The 23009-nt window shown below is 50.1% G+C and overlaps 1 protein-coding gene across 3 annotated transcripts in view; it reads left to right on the top strand.

Moving 5' to 3' along the window:
* LOC134957226 (cytochrome P450 4A4-like) overlaps nt 1–23009 on the top strand; it is a 96344-nt gene that overhangs the window by 24714 nt on the left and 48621 nt on the right. For all 3 annotated transcript variants that reach the window (XR_010186528.1, XR_010186529.1, XM_063938929.1), the window contains exons 2-4: nt 5253–5397; nt 8826–8870; nt 12988–13115. Coding sequence is in view for 1 of the 3 variants with exons in the window: in XM_063938929.1 (XP_063794999.1) it covers nt 5253–5397; nt 8826–8870; nt 12988–13115 (318 nt within the window). In the remaining 2 variants the exon portion in view is untranslated. The remainder of the gene's footprint in view (nt 1–5252; nt 5398–8825; nt 8871–12987; nt 13116–23009) is intronic.

Raw genomic sequence — 23009 nt, 5'->3', positions numbered from 1 at the left:
AGAGCTCCTCTGTGTGTGCTCCTCTGTGTGTGTGCTCCTCTGTGTGTGCTCCTCTGTGTGTGTGCTCCTCTGTGTAGAGCTCCTCTGTGTAGAGCTCCTCTGTGTGTGCTCCTCTGTGTGTGTGCTCCTCTATGTAGAGCTCCTCTGTGTGTGTGCTCCTCTGTATGTGTGCTCCTTTGTGTGTGTGCCCCTCTGTGTGTGCCCCTCTATGTAGCTTTCCTTTATGTGTGTGCGCTCTTCTGTGTGTGCACTCCTCTGTGTAGCGCTCCTCTGTGTGTGCTCCTCTGTGTAGCGCTCCTCTGTGTAGTGCTCCTCTGTGTGTGCTCCTCTGTGTAGCGCCCCTCTGTGTGTGTGCTCCTCTGTGTAGTGCTCCTCTGTGTAGTGTTCCTCTGTGTGTGCTCCTCTGTGTAGCTCTCCTCTGTGTGTGTGCTCCTCTGTGTAGCGCTCCTCTGTGTGTGTGCTCCTCTGTGTAGCGCTCCTCTGTGTGTGTGCTCCTCTGTGTGTGCTCCTCTGTGTAGCATCCCTCTGTGTGTGTGCTCCTCTGTGTGTGTACCCCTCTGTGTAGCGCTCCTCTGTGTGTGTGCTCCTCTGTGTAGTGCTCCTCTGTGTGTGCTCCTCTGTGTAGCGCTCCTCTGTGTGTGCTCCTCTGTGTGTGTGCTCCTCTGTGTGTGTACCCCTCTGTGTAGCACTCCTCTGTGTGTGTGCTCCTCTGTGTGTGTGCTCCTCTGTGTGTATGTGCTCCTCTGTGTGTGTTCTCCTCTGTGTAGAGCTCCTCTGTGTGTGTGCTCCTCTGTGTGTGTACCCCTTTGTGTAGCGCTCCTCTGTGTGTGTGCTCCTCTGTGTGTGTGCTCCTCTGTGTGTGCTCCTCTGTGTGTGTGTGCTCCTCTGTGTGTGTGCTCCTCTGTGTGTGTGCTCCTCTGTGTAGAGCTCCTCTGTGTGTGCTCCTCTGTGTGTGTGCTCCTCTGTGTGTGTGCTCCTCTGTGTGTGTGTGCTCCTCTGTGTGTGTGCTCCTCTGTGTGTGTGCTCCTCTGTGTAGAGCTCCTCTGTGTAGAGCTCCTCTGTGTGTGCTCCTCTGTGTAGAGCTCCTCTGTGTGTGTGCTCCTCTATGTAGCGTTCCTGTGTGTGTGTGCTCCTCTGTGTAGAGCTCCTCTGTGTGTGTGTGCTCCTCTGTGTGTGTGTGCTCCTCTGTGTGTGTGCTCCTCTGTGTAGCGCTCCTCTGTGTGTGTGCTCCTCTGTGTAGCGCTCCTCTGTGTGTGTGCTCCTCTGTGTAGAGCTCCTCTGTGTGTGTGTGTGTGTGTGCTCCTCTGTGTGTGTGTGCTCCTCTGTGTGTGTGCTCCTCTGTGTAGCGCTCCTCTGTGTGTGTGCTCCTCTGTGTAGCGCTCCTCTGTGTGTGTGCTCCTCTGTGTAGAGCTCCTCTGTGTGTGCTCCTCTGTGTGTGTGTGCTCCTCTGTGTGTGTGCTCCTCTGTATGTGTGCTCCTCTGTGTGTGTGCTCCTCTGTGTGTGTGTGCTCCTCTGTGTGTGTGCTCCTCTGTTTGTGTGCTCCTCTGTGTGTGTGCTCCTCTGTGTGTGCTCCTCTGTGTGTGTGCTCCTCTGTGTGTGTGCTCCTCTGTGTGTGCTCATCTGTGTAGCATCCCTCTGTGTGTGTGCTCCTCTGTGTGTGTACCCCTCTGTGTAGCGCTCCTCTGTGTGTGTGCTCCTCTGTGTAGTGCTCCTCTGTGTGTGCTCCTCTGTGTAGCGCTCCTCTGTGTGTGCTCCTCTGTGTGTGTGCTCCTCTGTGTGTGTACCCCTCTGTGTAGCACTCCTCTGTGTGTGTGCTCCTCTGTGTGTGTGCTCCTCTGTGTGTATGTGCTCCTCTGCGTGTGTGCTCCTCTGTGTAGAGCTCCTCTGTGTGTGTGCTCCTCTGTGTGTGTACCCCTTTGTGTAGCGCTCCTCTGTGTGTGTGCTCCTCTGTGTGTGTGCTCCTCTGTGTGTGTGTGTGTGTGTGCTCCTCTGTGTGTGTGTGTGCTCCTCTGTGTGTGTGCTCCTCTGTGTGTGTGCTCCTCTGTGTAGAGCTCCTCTGTGTGTGTGCTCCTCTGTGTGTGTGCTCCTCTGTGTGTGTGCTCCTCTGTGTAGAGCTCCTGTGTAGAGCTCCTCTGTGTGTGCTCCTCTGTGTAGAGCTCCTCTGTGTGTGTGCTCCTCTATGTAGCGTTCCTGTGTGTGTGTGCTCCTCTGTGTAGAGCTCCTCTGTGTGTGTGTGCTCCTCTGTGTGTGTGCTCCTCTGTGTGTGTGCTCCTCTGTGTGTGTGCTCCTCTGTGTAGCGCTCCTCTGTGTGTGTGCTCCTCTGTGTAGAGCTCCTCTGTGTGTGCTCCTCTGTGTGTGTGTGCTCCTCTGTGTGTGTGTGCTCCTCTGTGTGTGTGTGCTCCTCTGTGTGTGTGTGCTCCTCTGTATGTGTGCTCCTCTGTGTGTGTGCTCCTCTGTGTGTGTGTGCTCCTCTGTGTGTGTGCTCCTCTGTTTGTGTGCTCCTCTGTGTGTGTGCTCCTCTGTGTGTGCTCCTCTGTGTGTGTGCTCCTCTGTGTGTGTGCTCCTCTATGTAGCGTTCCTGTGTGTGTGTGTGCGCTCCTCTGTGTGTGTGCCCCTCTGTGTAGCGCTCCTCTGTGTGTAGAGCTCCTCTGTGTGTGTGCCCCTCTGTGTAGCGCTCCTCTGTGTGTAGCGCTCCTCTGTGTGTGTGCCCCTCTGTGTAGCGCTCCTCTGTGTGTAGAGCTCCTCTGTGTGTAGAGCTCCTCTGTGTGTGTGCCCCTCTGTGTGTGTGTGCTCCTCTGTGTGTGTGCTCCTCTGTTTGTGTGCTCCTCTGTGTGTGTGCTCCTCTGTGTGTGCTCCTCTGTGTGTGTGCTCCTCTGTGTGTGTGCTCCTCTATGTAGCGTTCCTGTGTGTGTGTGCGCTCCTCTGTGTGTGTGCCCCTCTGTGTAGCGCTCCTCTGTGTGTAGAGCTCCTCTGTGTGTGTGCCCCTCTGTGTAGCGCTCCTCTGTGTGTAGCGCTCCTCTGTGTGTGTGCCCCTCTGTGTAGCGCTCCTCTGTGTGTAGAGCTCCTCTGTGTGTAGAGCTCCTCTGTGTGTGTGCCCCTCTGTGTAGCGCTGGTGTCACACTGTTGGATCACTATATAAGTGTAACTACATTGCAGAACTTAGTTTCCCATAAATACACCAGACTCGTTCTATAAGAGAAATCTGCACAAGGGAAGAAATAGATTTATTAATCATAAAAAAATAAAAATAAAAGTGAAGTCACTGTTGATGTGACGCCCTGTGCGGAAGTCTCGCGATGACTTCTCGCCCTCAGCTGTTTGATGTGTAAGAATGTGGAGTTTGAGCTTTGCTTGTGATTCCGGGGATGTCTGATAACACTGCGCACTGCAGATACAACCACACAGCACGTGATAATGTGTCACCGCCTGGTACTGACCGTTATCCTGTACCCGGCTCACGTAGTGCCCACTGTTACCCCCTAGATACAAGGCAGACCCTATTACTGCGATCATCTACTAATCCTGTAACCTAGATGGGAGATACCGTCACCATGACGTCTGGTTATTACACTATTTATAAGTCGGCTTTGGGGCACCTGTGGATATTGGGGAGGGGTAATCTGGTTGGGGGCTGGGTGTAAAACCATCCGCGTATTCCCGTTGTTGATGTAGGAGGAATATCACAGTGTCCTTCAGGTTGCACTGAGCCCATGTAGCGCCAATCCCTGCAGAGAACACAGCGCCTAATTCATGTTTTACGGAAATGCATTTGCGATTTTTGTAGGCTTTGGTATTGATAATCTTACACGTGAAGCTGATGTTCACCGGAGTCAGCGCAAACTCATTCGCAACTGCAGTCTATACGCAATAACGAGGCACATCGACTGCAGGAGTGGCCCTATGGCAACGCACCCTGGACATGGCAGTAGCGATGCTGGTGTCATGTTTTTGTATTGCAGCTGACGGCAGATACACTCCCCAAAAACGGCCATGACACTCCTGTGTTTTTCATGCCACTCCCCGTTACCTCTTCCGAGCGGTCTCTTCCTGTCAATCACTCTGCAATGATATTCTCACTGCGTGCGGCATCACAGGGGTACCTTGGTACGTGCGCAGTGCGATCGCGGCACATGTGTAGTCTGCCGATAATCGATCAGTTGCGTGAACATCAGCATTGCATGCAAACATGAATTAGTCCCGCAGTGCGGCCATTCTGCGTATTTACTGCGCACCTCATAACATTACATACTGTGACTTCATAACATCCAGGGAGTCGCAGTGAAACCGCCATACTGGGGCTTTACACTGTCGCAGCCCTCCTGCTGTGCGACAACGCTGGATAACATGCCTGTATGCAGTGCCAGGGCTGTGCCCTACAATGGTGGCAGTGCCAGAGGTGTCTGCTGCCCCTTCAGCCTACTCCTCGCCCCGACTATGATGCAGTAATATCTTTCTCCTATGTATAGATTTTCTGCACCATTATTTCCTTTCCCGCTCTGCGCTGACATATATACAGGCGCTGGGGCTCATCCACAAATCTAGCAATATGGCCGGAAAGTCGTACTTATGCCAACGGCCATTGGGGGTCATTCCGAGTTGTTCGCTCGTTATTTTTTTCTCGCAACAGAGCGATTAGTCGTTAATGCGCATGCGCAATGTCCGCAGTGCGACTGCGCCAAGTAAATTTGCTATGCAGTTAGGTATTTTACTCACGGCATTAGGAGGTTTTTTCTTCGTTCTGGTGATCGTAATGTGATTGACAGGAAGTGGGTGTTTCTGGGCGGAAACTGGCCGTTTTATGTGTGCGAAAAAAAGCTACCGTTTCTGGGAAAAAACGCGGGAGTGGCAGGAGAAACTGAGGAGTGTCTGGGCGAACGCTGGGTGTGTTTGTGACTTCAAACCAGGAACGACACTGACTGAACTGATCGCAGATGCCGAGTAAGTGTGGAGCTACTCAGAAACTGCTAAGAAGTGTCTATTCGCAATTCTGCTAATCTTTCGTTCGCAATTTTGATAAGCTAAGATTCACTCCCAGTAGGCGGCGGCTTAGCGTGTGCAAAGCTGCTAAAAGCAGCTTGCGAGCGAACAACTCGGAATGACCCCCATTGTCCTAATTGTGTTTGGAGAAGAGGGCCAGACATATTGATGTAATGGGGCGTATAACACACAGGAGACACAAAGCGTAGACGGGTCTCTCTTATCCCAGACCACTGTTGTACAGATATATTATTATCATTTATTTCTCCCGCAGTTCCATGGGGATGGAAAAGACTTGGAAGTCATAACGGGTTACGCTGAGCAGTATCCATACGCCTATCCCCTGTGGCTGGGAAATTTCTTTGCATCTTTAACCATTTGCCACCCTGACTATGCTAAGGCCATCCTCTCCAGACAGGGTAAGAGCTGCGCGTATATGTTATTGTGTTGTTGATGATTAATACCAGAAGACGCATTACCACGTACACTTATCTGTACAACAACCCCGTAGGCACCAGCTCACTTTCCAACTTTCTGTGAGTTGCTTTGTACCTCTGTACTGCTATCTTTTCTTAGGTCTTCCTCTTTCTTTGGGTCTTGGAGAAAAAAGGACATTACCCGGGCAAGTATAGGGTTCTATAAGGAAAAGTGCGATGAGAAGGAGGTATTTGTAGATGTCAGGATTGGAGATGATGACAGGATGGATAATGGTGTTGGTAAATGTCCTGGGTGAGAAAGTGGGGTATTTTGCAATGTTTCAGATATAGGGGGTCATTCCGAGTTGTTCGCTCGTTAATTTTTTCTCGCAATGGAGCGATTAGTCGCTAATGCGCATGCGCAATGTCCGCAGTGCGACTGCGCCAAGTAAATTTGCTATGCAGGTAGGTATTTTACTCACGGCATTACGAGGTTTTTTCTTCGTTCTGGTGATCGGAGTGTGATTGACAGGAAGTGGGTGTTTCTGGGCGGAAACTGGCCGTTATATGGGTGTGTGTGAAAAAACGCTACCGTTTCTGGGAAAAACGCGGGAGTGGCTGGAGAAACGGAGGAGTGTCTGGGCGAACGCAGGGTGTGTTTGTGACGTCAAACCAGGAACGAAACTGACTGAACTGATCGCAGATGCCGAGTAAGTCTGGAGCTACTCAGAAACTGCTAAGAAGTGTCTATTCGCAATTCTGCTAATCTTTCGTTCGCATTTTTGATAAGCTAAGATTCACTCCCAGTAGGCGGCGGCTTAGCGTGTGCAAAGCTGCTAAAAGCAGCTTGCGAGCGAACAACTCGGAATGACCCCCATAGTCAGGGCATGGAAATGGGTGTGTGGAGTGAAGCTGAGGGTGGATTACAGGATGACATCACGATAGTGGGATTGGATGTTGGATGCATGGAGCTTTAGGTAGCATTGGGTCATCCATGTGGAGATGGCAGAGCGCGAGTTGGACACACGGGATAAGAGAGCAGAGAGGTAGATAGAGGTGGTAGTGGAGGCTGACGTAGTGTATGAGCACATTGAGAGTATATGTATAAAGAGGGACAAGCGGAGACCCCAGCGTAGAGCCTTAAGGAGCATTCGGTAAAGTATAAGGTCACCCAGGAGAGAACATTGCTTGAAAGACCAAGGGAGTGAAATGCATTGAGGAGAAGATGGGGGTTGACTGCATAGGAAGAGCCAGAGAGGGCAGAAGGACCATTCCGTTTAGCTGTAAGCGCGTCATATGTATCTTTAGTGGGGGCAGTCTAGGTGGGATCCCAATTGGTGTAGTAAGAAAGTGGAACAAGCAGCTGTATACAACACGTTCAACAGTCCTGGAAGCAAAGCGGAAGAGAGCAATGGAAAGGTAGCTGCAGAAAGAGGTACTGTGGGATCCAGAATTGCTCAGTATATCAGGGATGATGTATGAAGGTGGAAAGCGTTAGTGGAAAAGGACAGGTTGTAGAGATGAGCTATGTGTCAGCATGTATTGTGAGGAGGACATGGAGAAGATGGGATGGGACAGGACTGAGTGGGCAGATGAGGAGGAAGAAGTGTGAAATCCTTGCCTTCAGTGATGGGAGGGCAGGTATGTGAGTAGTGCAGAAGGTGGGGGTGGACTGAGGGATCTGACAGGAGCTGATGTGTGGGGCAGATTTTGCTTTTGAAGTAGATGGCAAAGTTGTGTACAGTGAAAGCGGTGCGGTAGGCAGAGAAGAGAGTAGCATGCGGCAAAGATATAGGAGGGGAGGGGGGGGTAATTACAAGTTGATCGCAGCAGGAATTTTGTTAGCAGTTGGGCAAAACCATGTGCACTGCAAGGGAGGCAGATGTAACATGTGCAGAAAGAGTTAGATTTGGATGGGTTGTTTTGTTTCTGTGCAGGGTAAATACTGGCTGCTTTATTTTTACACTGCAATTTAGATTTCAGTTTGAACACACCCCACCCAAATCTAACTCTCTCTGCACATGTTACATCTGCCTCCCCTGCAGTGCACATGGTTTTGCCCAACTGCTAACAAAAATCCTGCTGCGATCAACTTGGAATTACCCCCATAATCTGGTAAAAAGAGAGGATCAAATGTAATGGGAGAAGTCTGCTATGTAGGAGCTCAGCAGTGTGGGAACATCTCTGCTAGTGGTAGGAGCGCAATGGTTGAGGTTTGGGTCATCAGAGATGGTACCTGTTGCCTAGAGCTGCCTAAACAAGGTCTTCAATGAGTGTTTTGCTGTACTGTAGAATGGGACAGCAGCATTTGAGAAGGATAGGGTACAAATAGAAGAAAGGAGGGTTCTAGTGAGGCTGAGAGAGGGGTCCAGGCTGTATAGGTATCACCACATGTGCCCGCTTTTGGGTACAGGCAGTGCTGCAGGAGCCCAGCTGAAGTAGAAGGGAAGGAAGGTGCTATCAGAGAGGGGGAAGACACAGTATGAAAACCCAGATACTGCGCAGACATGGGGGTATAAGTACAATGGGCTGGAGATGATATCCACTGGATGGGATTGTCAGATAATGTAAGCTTGAAGAGTATAAAGGTAGTAGTGCCTGAAGGGATGTCTATGGGCATGTTCAAATCTCCTAGAACAACAGTGGGTAGGTCAGTTTAAATGAAGAAACAGGTGCAAAATAGTTGAGGAATTGTGGCACTGGGTGAATATATAGATGACACTAACATGGAGGTGGACTGTAGAGACCAGACTTGTGGTGTGGACTTCAAAGCAGGAGAAGAAGGACTCAGACGGGATGACCGCAAAGTGCAACCCATTGACAGTAAGAAACCTACTCCACTGGTCATCTCATCGATAAGTGGGAGGGCAGAGACAGTGATGTGGTTAGATCCATTTCCAAGGGAGGTAGCCACCTCCTCGTGAGGTAGCCATCTCCTAGTGAGGTAGCCATCTCCTAGTGAGGAAGTAATCTCCTAGTGAGGTAGCCATCTCCTAGGGGGTTAGCCATGCTCAGCGATGGAGTAGGAAAGAGATAGGTGGTGAATGCCTGCCAGTCTGTAGCAGTCATGGTCTCTGATATTCCACAGCGCACAGTAAGTTGGAAGATGGGAAAGGGGAGAAATGAGAAAGAATCAGTAATGGTTATATACAAACCTTTCATCCTCGGGAGCTGCCTCCAAGCTAACCTGTGGCCATAGTGATCGGGTCATGTACCGCACATACAGAGCCTCAGGACACATACAGTAGTTCAGTGCAGTAGAGGACTTGGTGTGGACGGGTTACAGCGCTCACCTGCTCCAGGCAGAGGGATATAAGCTCAGGAGTAAGCAGAGGCCACCGCCTAGCGTCCGGTCACCAGAGACTCCTCTGATTACTCTTATAGAATTTAAGATGTTCAAAGTCCTGATATGTGATTGCTCTTCCCTACAGATCCGAAGGAAAATTTTGGCTACTACTTTATTACTCCATGGATCGGTATGTAATATAATATAATGGTTACACTGCACGGAGATCTTTATAACATCACATTTCTCTTCATACTATGGAGTCAATTCATGAAGCAGTGAAGAGCGGACAAACAGACCAGTGGAGAAGTTATCCATAGTAACCAATCAGCATCTCCCTTACATTTTATAGAATGTACTTGATAAAGGCTTCCTTTAAAGCTGATTGGTTGCCATAGGCAACTTCTCCACTGGTCATTTCCTCCACTCTTTCCACTGCTTCATGAATACGCCCCTAAGTGGTAATGGATTCCTATCACTGTGTATCTAAGCAATATGGTTCATATATGTTATCGTACCGCATTCCATGTGTAGGGAAAGTGGCATTGACGGAAAAAGTAAGAGTCATAATACTACACATGGGTTGGGTGCGGGATACTGGCAGATAAGATGCCAGTGGTGAGAGTACCTTCACTGGCATCCTGACCGCCATACTCCTGACAGGTACAAGCAACTAAACTAACCCTAAACCACCATGGAGCCTATCCCTAGCCCTTCATTCCCACAGCCTAACCCTCCACTCTCACAGCCTAACCCTCCCCCTTCACCCTAACCCTCTCTTCTCACAGCCTAACCCTAACCCTCCCCTCCCACTGTCTAACCCTAACCCTCACCTCCCACAGCCTAACCGTTCCCCTGCAGCCTAGCCCTCCCTTCCCGCAGCCTAACCCTAACTTTCTCCTCTCACAGCCTAACCCTCCCCCTGCAGCCTAACCCTCCCCTCTCACAGCCTAACCCTCCCCCTGCACCCTAACCCTCGCCTCTCACAGCCTAACCCTAACCCTCTCCTCCCACTGTCTAACCCTAACCCTCCCCTCTCACAGCCTAACCCTCCCCCTGCAGCCTAACCCTCTCCTCTCATAGCGTAACCCTCCCCCTGCAGCCTAACCCTCTCCTCTTACAGCCTAACCCAACCCTCTCACAGCCTAACCCTCCCCCTGCAGCCTAACCCTCTTCTCTCATAGCCTAACCCTCCCCCTGCAGCCTAACCCTCTCCTCTTACAGCCTAACCCTCCCCTCTCACAGCCTAACCCTCCCCCTGCAGCCTAACCCTCTCCTCTCACAGCCTAACCCTCCCACTGCAGCCTAGCCCTCTCCTCTCACAGCCTAACCCTCCCCCTGCAGCCTAACCCTCTTCTCTCATAGCCTAACCCTCCCCCTGCAGCCTAACCCTCTCCTCTTACAGCCTAACCCTCCCCTCTCACAGCCTAACCCTCCCCCTGCAGCCTAACCCTCTCCTCTCACAGCCTAACCCTCCCACTGCAGCCTAGCCCTCTCCTCTCACAGCCTAACCCTCCCCCTGCAGCCTAGCCCTCCCTTCCCGCAGCGTAACCCTAACTCTCTCCTCCCCCAGCCTAACCCTAACCCTCTCCTCTCACAGCCTAACCGTAACCCTCTCCTCCCACAGCCTAACCCTCCCCTCTCACAGCCTAACCCTCCCCCTGCAGCCTAACCCTCTCCTCTCACAGCCTAACCCTAACCCTAACCCTCACCTCCCACAGCCTAACCCTCCCCCTGCAGCCTAACCCTCTCCTCTCACAGCCTAACCCTAACCCTAACCCTCTCCTCTCACAGCCTAACCCTCCCCCTGCAGCCTAACTCTAACCCTCTCCTCTCACAGCCTAACCCTAACCCTCTCCTCTTACAGCCTAACCCTAACCCTCTCCTCTCACAGCCTAACCTTCCCCCTGCAGCCTAACCCTCTCCTCTCATAGCCTAACCCTCTCCTCCCACTGTCTAACCCTAACCCTCACCTCCCACAGCCTAACCCTCCCCCTGCAGCCTAACCCTCCCTTCCCGCAGCGTAACCCTAACTCTCTCCTCTCACAGCCTAACCCTAACTCTCTCCTCCCCCAGCCTAACCCTAACCCTCTCCTCTCACAGCCTGACCGTAACCCTCTCCTCCCACAGCCTAACCCTCTCCTCTCACAGCCTAACCCTAACCCTCACCTCCCACAGCCTAACCCTCCCCCTGCAGCCTAACCCTCTCCTCTCACAGCCTAACCCTAACCCTCTCCTCTCACAGCCTAACCCTCCCCCTGCAGCCTAACTCTAACCCTCTCCTCTCACAGCCTAACCCTAACCCTCTCCTCTTACAGCCTAACCCTAACCCTCTCCTCTCACAGCCTAACCTTCCCCCTGCAGCCTAACCCTCTCCTCTCATAGCCTAACCCTAACCCTCTCCTCCCACTGTCTAACCCTAACCCTCACCTCCCACAGCCTAACCCTCCCCCTGCAGCCTAGCCCTCCCTTCCCGCAGCCTAACCCTAACTCTCTCCTCTCACAGCCTAACCCTAACTCTCTCCTCTCACAGCCTAACCCTCCCCCTGCAGCCTAGCCCTCCCTTCCCGCAGCCTAACCCTAACTCTCTCCTCTCACAGCCTAACCCTAACTCTCTCCTCCCCCAGCCTAACCCTAACCCTCTCCTCTCACAGCCTAACCCTAACCTTCTCCTCTCACAGCCTAACCCTCCCCCTGCAGCCTAACTCTAACTCTCTCCTCTCACAGCCTAACCCTAACCCTCTCCTCTGACAGCCTAACCTTCCCCCTGCAGCCTAACCCTCTCCTCGCATAGCCTAACCCTAACCCTCTCCTCCCACTGTCTAACCCTAACCCTCACCTCCCACAGCCTAACCCTCCCCCTGCAGCCTAGCCCTCCCTTCCCGCAGCCTAACCCTAACTCTCTCCTCTCACAGCCTAACCCTAACTCTCTCCTCTCACAGCCTAACCCTCCCCCTGCAGCCTAGCCCTCCCTTCCCGCAGCATAACCCTAACCCTCTCCTCTCACAGCCTAACCCTAACCCTGCAGCCTAAACCTAACCCTCCCCTCCAGCAGCCTAACCCTAGCCCTCTCCTCCCACAGCCTATCCCTAGACCTCCTCTCCCGCAGCCTATCCCTAGCCCTCCCCTCCCGCAGCCTATCCCTAGCCCTCCCCTCTTGCAGCCTATCCCTAGCCCTCCCCTCCCACAGCCTATCCCTAGCCCTCCCCTCTCGCAGCCTATCCCTAGCCCTCCCCTCCCACAGCCTATCCCTAGACCTCCTCTCCCACAGCCTATCCCTAGCCCTCTCCTCCCGCAGCCTATCCCTAGACCTCCCCTCCCGCAGCCTATCCCTAGCCCTCCCCTCTCGCAGCCTATCCCTAGCCCTCCCCTCCCGCAGCCTAACCCTAGCCCTCCCCTCCCGCAGCCTATCCCTAGCCCTCCCCTCTCACAGCCTATCCCTAGCCCTCCCCTCCCGCAGTCTAACCCTAGCCCTCCCCTCCCACAGTCTAACCCTAGCCCTCCCCTCCCGCAGCCTATCCCTAACCCTCCCCTCCCACAGCCTATCCCTAGCTCTCCCCTCCCACAGCCTAACCTTCTCCTCCCACAGCCTAACCCTAGCCCTCCCCTCTCACAGCCTAAGTGTATAATACTGGGTAAGAAGATGTGTGGACAGGTATATGGGGGTTCCATATCGATGGGACAGGTGTAGGCGGCATAGCCTAGTGCAGATACTAGCTATGGGCAGCATGGCCCAATGCGGATACCGGCCCCGGGTGGCATGGCCCAGTGCGGATACCGGACCTCGTGTGACATGGCCTAGTGGGGATACCGGACCCCGGGTGGCATGGCCTAGTGCGGATACCGGCCCCAGGTGGCATGGCCTTGTGCGGATACCAGCTTCGGGTGGCATGGCCTAGTGCAGATACCGGCCCCAGGTAGCATGGCCTAGTGCGGATACCGGCCCCAGGTGGCATGGCCTAGTGCGGATACCGGCCCCAGGTGGCATGGCCTTAGTGCGGATACCGGCCCCAGGTGGCATGGCCTAGTGCGGATACCGGCCCCAGGTGGCATGGCCTAGTGTGGATACTGGCCCTGTACGGCATGGCCTAGTGCGGATACCGGCCCCATGTGTCATGGCCTAGTGCGGATACCGGCCCCAGGTGGCATGGCCTTAGTGCGGATACCGGCCCCAGGTGGCATGGCCTAGTGCATATACCGGCCTCAGGTGGCATGGCCTAGTAGGAATACCATTTTGTGCTTCAATATTGGACTTACATCCAACCCTACCCGGTGCTGTACAATAACTGTCTTATATGTGTCACCAGGGAAAGGGCTGCTGGTGTTATCAGGACAGAAATGGTTCCAGCACCGCAGGCTGATTACTCCGGCCTTCCACTATGACGTCCTGAAGCCGTATGTGAGGCTGATGTCAGACTGCACCAATACCATGCTGGTAATTATCTCACCATCCATGTTCTATCAAAGGTTCCCCTTCTGCTCTGTAACAATCCCCTCACTATATATATATATATATATATATATATAAAATAGAAACAAATAACCAAGTTGCGCTATAAATCCCGCCTTAGACCCAATAGTCCTTGGGGAGAAACGGCTGCTGATCTCCAATACAAGTCCTCCTGGCAGTCGAGAACCAGTAATTTAACAGAAAAGATAGTTGTACGGAGAGCGCTCAAATGTATGTTAATGTCTCTTTAGTTCTTTCAGGGGTGTTTTTTATATGTAAGAGCTGCACTCTGATTCAGAGTGAGGACAGCGTTGAGGACAGCAGCTCTAGTTTGCAGCTATCAAATTAAATAAAGAATCAGAACTGTCCTGTACGCTGGTTATATGAAAATCTGAGTTTCTTGCACTGGTTGTATTACCAAATATAAGATATTATCACTGAGACTTTTTAATTACAATTAGGGACATCATCCCCATTTTTACTTCTCTCCAGTTAGAGCACAGCTCTTACATATAAAAAAACACCCCTGATGAAGTCTGGTTAGACGAGACGCGTTGGATGATTAGACATTAGTGGGTGGACAGGCTGTCACTTGAGCTCCTCCCCGGCTGGGGTGGACAGCAAGTCCTAATAAGATCATGTCCCACAAATGTTAAGAGCAATGTAAGAGTCTTTTATTACTTTACAAAAAAAGATTTTAAAACAAATTTTTATGGAAGCTTTGGATCAATGAGTGTTATCCTGTCTGGGTGAATCTGGTGAGAGGGTCTTTTTCAGAATCATTCAACTCTCCGTAGTCAAATCCAAATCGTAGAATTTTTACTGAAAGAACTAAAGAGACATTAACATACATTTGAGCACTCTCCATACAACTATCTTTTCATATATATATATATATATATATATATACATACATACATACATACATACATACTAGGAAAGGTATCAGCGCCACAGATACAGTATCTTAAATGTTAACACTCGTATGAGAACAGTGCAAAAAAATGTAAAATCCCCCTGATCTATAATCTACCAGGGTGTCAGCTTGTTACCTCAAATGGATGTAGGTACATACATTTGATCGCTCTCCGTACAACTATCTTTTCATAGAGATATATATATATATATATATCTCTATCAGTGACATGAGGTGGGGAGAGGCAGAGCCTTTCCCGTACACTAACGTATACACTATATGAAATATACAAACGATATATTATAACTGCTGCTCCTGTGTATAATGCCCACATGTATATACTGCTGCACCTGTGTATAATGCCCACATGTATATACCGCTGCACCTGCGTATAATGCCCACATGTATATACTGCTGCTTCTGTGTATAATGCCCACATGTATATACTGCTGCACCTGTGTATTATGCCCACATGTATATACTGCTGCACCTGTGTATAATGCCCACATGTATATACTGCTGCACCTGTGTGTAATGCCCACAAGTATATATACTGCTGCACCTGTGTATTATGCCCACATGTATATACTGCTGCACCTGTGTATAATGCCCACATGTATATACTGCTGCACCTGTGTGTAATGCCCACATGTATGTACTGATGCACCTGTGTGTAATGCCCACATGTATATACTGCTGCACCTGTGTATAATTCCCCCACACGTACAGTGGGGCAAAAAAGTATTTGGACAGCCACGATTGTGCAAGTTGACCCACTTAAAAAGATGAGAGAGGTCTGTAATTTCCATCATAGGTACACTTCAACTTTGAGGGACAGAATCTGGAGGGAAATCACATTGTATGATTTTTAAACAATGTATTTGTTTATTCTTGTGGAGAATAAATATTTGGACACCTACCAAGCTGCAAGATTTCTGGCTCTCACAGACCTGTTACTTCTTCTTTAAGAAGCTCTTCTATCCTCCACTCGTTACCTGTATTAATGGCACCTGTTTGAACTGGTTATCTGTATAAAAGACACCTGTCCACACCCTCAAACAGTCAGACTGCTACCTCTCCACCATGGCCAAGACCAGAGAGCTGTCTAAGGACACCAGGGACAAAATTGTAGAGCTGCACAAGGCTGGGATGAGCTACTCGACAATAGGCAAGCAGCTTGGTGAGAAAAGATCAACTGTTGGCGCAATTATTAAAAAATGGAAGAAAAACAAGATCACTGACAATCTCCCTCGACCTGGGGCTCCATGCAAGATCTCACCTCGTGGGGTATCAATGAACTTGAGAACGGTGAGGAATCAGCCCAGAACTACACGGGTGGACCTGGTCAATGACATCAAGAGAGCTGGGACCACAGTCACAAAGGTTACCATTAGTAACACACTACGTCGTCATGGATTGAAATCCTGCAGCGCCCGAAAGGTCCTCATGCTTAAGCCAGCACATATCCAGGCCCATCTAAAGTTTGCCAGTGACCATCTGGATGATTCAGAGGAGGATTGGGAGAATGTAATGTGGTCAGATGAGAGCAAAATCAAACTTTTTGGTATAAACTCCATTCGCCGTGTTTGGAGGAAGAAGAATGATGAATGGCATCCCAAGAACACCATACCCACTGTGAAGCATGGTGGTGGAAACCTCATGCTTTGGGGCTGCTTTTCTGCAAAGGGTACAGGACGACTGATCCGTATTAAGGAGAGGATGAATGGGGCCATGTATCGTGAGACTTTGGGCAAAAACCTCCTTCCCTCATTGAAGATGGAACGTGGCTGAATCTTCCAGCATGACAATGAACCCAAACATCCCGCCCGGGCAACTAAGGAGTAAGAAGTATTTCCAGGTCCCGGAGTGGCCTAGCCAGTCTCCAGACCTCAACCCAATAGAAAATCTGTGGAGGAAGTTGAAAGCCCATGTTGCCCGGCAACAGCCCCAAAATATGACAGATCTAGAGAAGATCTGCGTGGAAGAGTGGGACAAAATACCTGCTACAGTGTGTGCAAACCATAGTTGCCTACCCTCCCTCATTCTGCAGGAGACTCCCTGAAATAGCAGCAATCTCCCTCACTCCCTGAATGGTCCCTCAATCTCCTTGAAAAAAAAAAAAAGAAATCATAGATACATAAATTTAAATGGTATCATCAGTGCCATTTCCCTGCATTGGTTATAAGACACAGGCTATATGCATTTTAAAGGTTTCTTGTGGCCACTTACAGTATATGGAACCTCTTGTAAAACACAATACACAAACAAATCCTGCAAAATATAAGAGTCTTTTCTTCAAAAAGTAGATCTTGCTAACTTTGGGGCTCATTTACATTTGGATGTAAGTTATTTTTATGACCTGCGTCTCAGATGTATCTGTACAGGTCCGCAATGATATGTGTTACTGTCACATCTCCCTGAAATGCTTTTTCAAAAGTAGGCAAGTATGGTGCAAACCTGGTCAAGAACTACAGGAAACGTGTGACCTCTGTAATTGCCAAACGAGGTTATATTACAAAGTATCGAGTTCAACTTTCTGATTGTCCAAATATTTATTTTCCACAAGAATAAACAAATAAATAGTGTAACAATCATACAATGTGACTTTCCTCTTAATGTATGATTGCAATCACCTGTGTGGAACAGGTTACTGGATAAGAAAGGTGTTCAGCACAGGTGATGGAAATCATAAATTAAGAGGGAAGTCCAGGAACAGAACATTTTGCCCCTCCTGGAGAGGGTCATGTTGGGAAGTATGTAGATGTGACCTGGGTTTAGAACTGGACCAAGAGGAAGCCCCTGGGTGGTGTTGGGACACAGCAGGTTGACTCTTTGTTGTTGTGTAAAAGATTATCTGGCAGTTGTAAATTATAGGGACCCTCTGCTGGATGCACCAAGCGCAGAAGGAACCCAGCGTTTGCAGGAGCCGCCGGAGCCGTGACCGTCTCCACAGACTCGGCAAACGTCCTCTGGTCAGGTTAGTAACCAGCCAGGGTGTGTGTGTCAGTTAGTTTAAAGGAAAAAAAAATTGTGTTTTTTTTTTGCTGAATTGTAATTTGTTGGTGTATGTTAAGGGACGCGAGATTCACATACCATGTATCCGTCCTGTCCACCATGGAGGAGTTGTTAAGGACCGTAACTAATGTGGCTGTGGGGCAACAATCCCAGATGCAGCTTCTCCAAACACAAGTACAGGCTCAGCAGGAAACCCTGCACCCGATTCGTGATGAAGTGGTTCTCCTGCGACAGCATCACCAGGAGCCAAGGCAGTTGCAAAAGATGTGTCCCTCAGACGATGTAGAAGCCTACCTGGGGACCTTTGAGCGCGCTGCCGCACATCTGGGATGGCCAGAGGATAGCTGGGCGAATAAGCTGGCCCCATATTTGACGGGCGATCCCTAGAAAATGTACCATGACCTCCCGGTGGACCAGGCATCCACCTATTCACAGCTTAAAGCTGCCATATTAGGTCACATCGCGTAACCAAGGCCTGCAAAGCCCAGCGGTTCCAGGATTGGCGTTGGACCTCGACAGAGAATTCTCGAATCCAGCTGGCTGAACTTCTAAAAATGGTGAGGTCTTGGCTTCAGCGGGAAAGGAATACGGCTGCCCAAGTGGTGCAGACCGTAGCCATAGACCGGCGGGTGCGGGTCTTAGACAGAGGCATGCAGAAGTGGGTTCTCCAGGCTGACCCTCATAATATGGAGGACTTAGCCGCCGCAATGGAGAGATATGCTGCGCTGTGGAAAATGGCTAAGCCCTTAGACTGAGAGACTCGGCCAGTCCCAAGACCCGGGACCCGTCAAACTCTGGAAACTGGGGTCCGGACCAATCCGGTTGTCTGCTATGAGTGCGGGGAACAGGGCCACACCCGAAAGGACTGTACCAAACAGCCTGAACCTATGGAGTGCAGAGCAGGGAAATCTGGACAACCAGCCTACAGCTGTGTTGAAAGCAAGGATTCGTCTGTGCCCTCCCGTTTCCAGGTGACCCTCCAACTCGCAGCACAGCCAATCAAGGCGCTTGTCGATACCGGGAGTGAATTGTCAATTATCTCCGCGGGGTCGGTCCCTGAAGGCGCTGACCAGGTGTTAGCTGCGGTGAGGTGCTCTGCATCCATGGTTCCACTCGCAAGTACCCCAGAGTTCCGTTTTCAGTGCAACATCAGGGGTGGACAATCCAGCTGGTAGCAGCCGCCGCCCCGCGCTCGTCCTATGCTTTGATCCGGGGGCGAGATTTCCCTGGCCTATCGGAACTGCTGGCGTTTCAACTCGAGGAGCTCCTTCCTCTTCCAGCTTCATGGCTCGAAGGTCGAGTAAGTCTTCAGGAACTGAGTGTCTGTGTGGAGTCGGTACGTCTGCGCCAGAAGAGCTGACTGATATGGGGGAGCCGAGTGACAAAAGGACAGTAAAAACTGTCATGTCGCTTCAGTGGGAAGACCCGAACCTCGCAAATGCTTTCCAGAACATTTGTACTTATAATGGGAAAATGTATTCGCCCTTACCCAGGGGGGCAGCCCTTATTTCATAGTAGAGGAGGATTTACTATATTGGGTTGTCGAGGAATGGGGCAAGAAAGTTGAGCAGCTTATAGTACCACGGTCCATCAGCCTCTGGTCCTGGAAGCTGCCCATTCACAGCTGTGGGAAGGACATTTGGGGAGGAGAAAACTCTGCAGAGGATACAGCAGGGGTTTTTCTGGCAGGGAATCCGAGCATCAGTAGCAAAGTACTGTCAGGAGTGTCCTATCTGCCAGCGTACCGCACCAAAGCCCCAGTACAGAGCTCCCCTCATTGCTCTTCCGGTAATTTCCGTTACCTTTGAAAGGATTGGAATGGATATTGTGGGGCCAGTAGAAAAATCAGCAAGGGGACATCAGTATATCTTAGTCCTTCTTGATTATGCCACACGATACCCTGAAGCCATCCCTCTAAGAAATATGAAGACAGCAACCATTGCTAAAGAACTAATGCTGATCTTCTCCCGCCTGGCCATACCCAAGAAGGTCCTCACTGACCTGGGAACCCCCTTTATGTCCCGGCTGATGAGTGACTTATATTGGCTGCTGGGGGTTAAGAAGATTTGCACCTCAGTGTATCATTTCCAACTTATGGTTTGGTGGAGCGTTTTAACCGCACACTCAAACATATGCTCAGGAGGGCAGTTTCCCAGGACAAAAGGGATTGGGACCAGCTCCTACCTTTTCTGATGTTCGCCATCCAAGAGGTTACCCAGTCCTCTACTGGTTTCAGCCCCTTTAAGCTGTTGTACGGCAGACAGTACCGGGTAATCCTGGACCTCCTAAAGGAGGGATGGGAACAACAGATATCTCTGGAGCCAAATGTAGTACAGTTAGTTCACCAGCTCTACTGACGGTTCCAGCAGATAGCTCTATTGGTCAGGGACCATATGACTCAGGCCCAGTCTAGACAGAAATATCATTATGATGTCCCAGCTGAGAAACAGAGTTTTAACCCTGGAGACAAAGTCTTGGTCCTGGTACCCACAGTGGAGGGCAAGCTTTATGTCCATTGGCAAAGGCCATATACAGTGCTGGAGGCTGTGGGATCATGTGAGCCAACCGGGAAAGCGAAAGCTTACACAAATTTATAATATAAATCTGCTGAAGCGTTGGGAGGAAAGCTCAGAGACAGCAACTGCAAGAGTGGCCAAGGTCTCAGCATGCGCGGTCCCAACTGACAGATTTCTCGACGAGGTCAAGACGTGTGAAGCTCAAGACATGGTTAGTAGAATTTTAAATGTCTTTTCAGCGATTCCAGGGAGGACTAAAATCATTGAGCACAATATCATTACTCCTCCGGAGGTAGTCGTCAATCTGCGGCCGTACCGTATACCTGAGGCAAAGAGTGATGCAGTATGCAAAGAAGTGGAGGACATATTTTGCCTGGGGGTTATTGAAGAGTCCACCAGCGGGTGGAATAACCCCATAGTGCTGGTGCCCAAGCTGTCCGGAGCACTGCGGTTCTGCAACGACTTCCGCCGGTTGAACCAAGTATCTAACTTTGATGCCTATTCCATGCCACATGTTGATGAGATGATTGAGCAACTGGCCCAAAGCCAATACTTAACCACTCTTGACCTTACTAAAGGCTTTTGGTAGATTCCCCTCAACGAGGCTGCCAAGACGAAAATGGCTTTTTCCACCCCAGATGGTTTGTTTCATTTTGGAGTCTTGCCGTTTGGTCTTCATAGGGCCCCGGCCACATTCCAGCGGGCTATGAATAAGCTCCTCCAGCCCCATCATCGAAAGTACACAGCCGAGTACCTAGATGACATTGTTATCTTCAGCGATCACTGGGAGTCTCATCTGGCCAAAGTGGAAGCCGTATTAAAGACTCTGCACTTCCACGGCTTCACAGCCAACCCAGAGAAGTGTGCGATAGGTATGTCGGAGGCTAAGTACTTGGGGTACATGGTGGGCCGGTGCCAAATCAAACCAAATCAAACTGAAGCATAAAGTGATGCTGGGGATCGTTGATAAGCTTTGAGTGAAGCTGGGGTTCGCAGATAGAAATGCACTATTGTACTTAGAACATACTTACCTACTCTCCCGGAAGCTGCGGGAGGCTCCCGTTTTTTGGGGTAGCCCCCCGCACCCCCGGAAGAGTGGGCAGGTCTCCCGCATCCTGCTCACACCCTAGTGATGTGAGCAGGATGGAGAGATTCGCGGGTCCGTCGGGTGGAGAAGGGGTTAAAATGATGCAAATTGCGTCATTTTAGCCCCGCCCCCTTCCCGCGGACCCGCGAATCGCGGCAATTCCCGATGCGGGGGCGGGGCTTAGTGATGTCACAATCCGGCCCCGCCCCCCGAAGACACCTGCAACGTCTCCTCTCCGGGCTTCTCCCGGAGAGGAGACTAACAAAGTAGGTAAGTATGACTTAGAAGCACAGGTGAAGCATGAAGTGATGCTGGGGATCGCTGGAGAGCTGTAGAAGAAGCTGAGGTTCGCAGGAATACAGAGAATGTAAATGGAGGATGGCTGCTGGAAATCCAAAGTTCAGACACAGGTGAATCAGGGTAGACTGTAGAGGGTTAATCACTGGAGTGTCGGGTTACACTGCAGAGTGTAATCACCAGGGAGTCAGGCTGTACTGCAGAGAAAGTCCATAGGAGAACTGCACACTGGAATAACTGAAGACAATTGAAGCACTGACAACTTTCCAGCCCAGGAACAGGATATTTATACCTGCTGGGAAGCAGGGATTGGCTGGCTGATTAAGCAGAGTCTAGAGTTCAGCTGCTGGATAATTAGGCAGAGAGCTGAGTGCAGCTGATAGGCTGAAAAGTAACATGTGATGAAAACCAACATGGCTGCGCCCATGTTTGAACTTGGAGGGAAAGACTGTTTGTAACTTGCATGTGAGTTTAACCATGAAGCTGCCAGATTCACAGTCGAGAAACTTGAGACAATGAGAATGCAGCGTGCTGCATGCAGACAGTGCAGATGGAATCCAGGCTTGGAACGCTAGGACAGTCTCAGGAGGCATTTGGAAGGTAAATACTAATAAAGAATTACCTGGATCGTGACCTATGGGCCTGCTGAAGATTGGCGACACCTGCGACCCGAGGGGTCTGATCCCTTTTTATGACTTGCAACGGACACATGGCATTCCAAAGCATAACTTTTATAAACACTTACAGATTCGACATTGGTTGGGGAGCCAGACTGCTGTCCAAGTAGCTCCCCCTGCTATCCTAAAGTTATTACTTGCCCGACTACAGCTCCCTAGTTCTAGAGGTGGAATCTCTTAGTGGTACACTGTATTAATCAAAGACACCAAAAAAGGTAAACTACGTGCCCAAATAAAATGGGAAACAGATCTCGCTAGGCCTCTCTTGAATGAAGACTGGAGTCATATCCCGGGTCTATGCTTCAAGATTTCGAAGTGCATAAACCACTCAGATGTATTATAAATTATGTCACAGAGCCATTTTTCCTCCAGAAAGACAACACAACACAACACAAGATTTGGCCCAGCTCCTCCAAATTTAGCTGGAGGGATTGCGGGTTTATAGGCTCTCTGTTTCACATCTTTTGGACTTGTCCACGGGTACAACCCCTGTGGTTAAGAGTATTTGCATTTATTGCGGAGGTATTGGGTGAGGAGATTCCTGCTGATCCGGTAATTGCTCTTTTCCATTACCATCCGGGTTTACTTACAGGTGGCGACTAATATCTGTTGGACCATATTTTAATTGCCACAAAAGCAGCCATCGCCCAAAAGTGGAAATCGGATTCGATCCCTTCCCTTAGCCTCATTATCAATAAAGTTCATAAACATTACCTATATGAAACATCTATCTATCCACATTCCCTGTCGGTTTCAACCTCTTTGAGGAAATGGTCCAACTGGACTCTATACGTGGAGCGTCAGGATCCCTCACTCACTAGCAACGCATTTATTGACACAACAGTATAAGTCTCATATTTGTTAAGGCCATGCGCCTGATGACCACCCCCCTCTTCTCCTTCTGTTTCTCTTGCTTTATTTCTTTCCTTTTTGGGTTTTGGTTGTGATACCATTTTAGTGTAACATGCTATCTTGTTTACTGATCTGGGGCAGCGGTTTTGAGAGTGTTTATCTTTATTCAGAGTTACATTTTTGGCCCTCTGCTCTCCTGTGGCCCTGAGATATTTGGGTTCACTGCGTGGAATACGTTCATGAAGAGTGATTATTTATTACATGTGCCATACCTGTAACCCGAATGTTACCCACCTCTCTTCTTTCTGTACTCTTTTTTTCTTCTGCTTCTAAATCAAATAAAAACTATTGTTTAAAAAAAAAAAAGTGCCCTGTGTAAAGCACCAGTGTTGATAGCCCCGGACTTTGGTAAAAGGTTCATCCTGCAGACAGACGCTTTAGGAACAGGCCTTGGAGCAGTCTTGTCTCAGGAGGTAGGTGGGGAAGAGAAACCAGTCCTCTACCTCAGCAAGAAACTAC

This window comes from Pseudophryne corroboree, chromosome 9, assembly GCF_028390025.1.
Source record: "Pseudophryne corroboree isolate aPseCor3 chromosome 9, aPseCor3.hap2, whole genome shotgun sequence".
Taxonomy (NCBI): Eukaryota; Metazoa; Chordata; class Amphibia; order Anura; family Myobatrachidae; genus Pseudophryne; species Pseudophryne corroboree.
The sequence above is the reverse complement of the archived record's forward strand: the minus strand, read 5'-3'. Positions and strand labels throughout refer to the sequence as shown.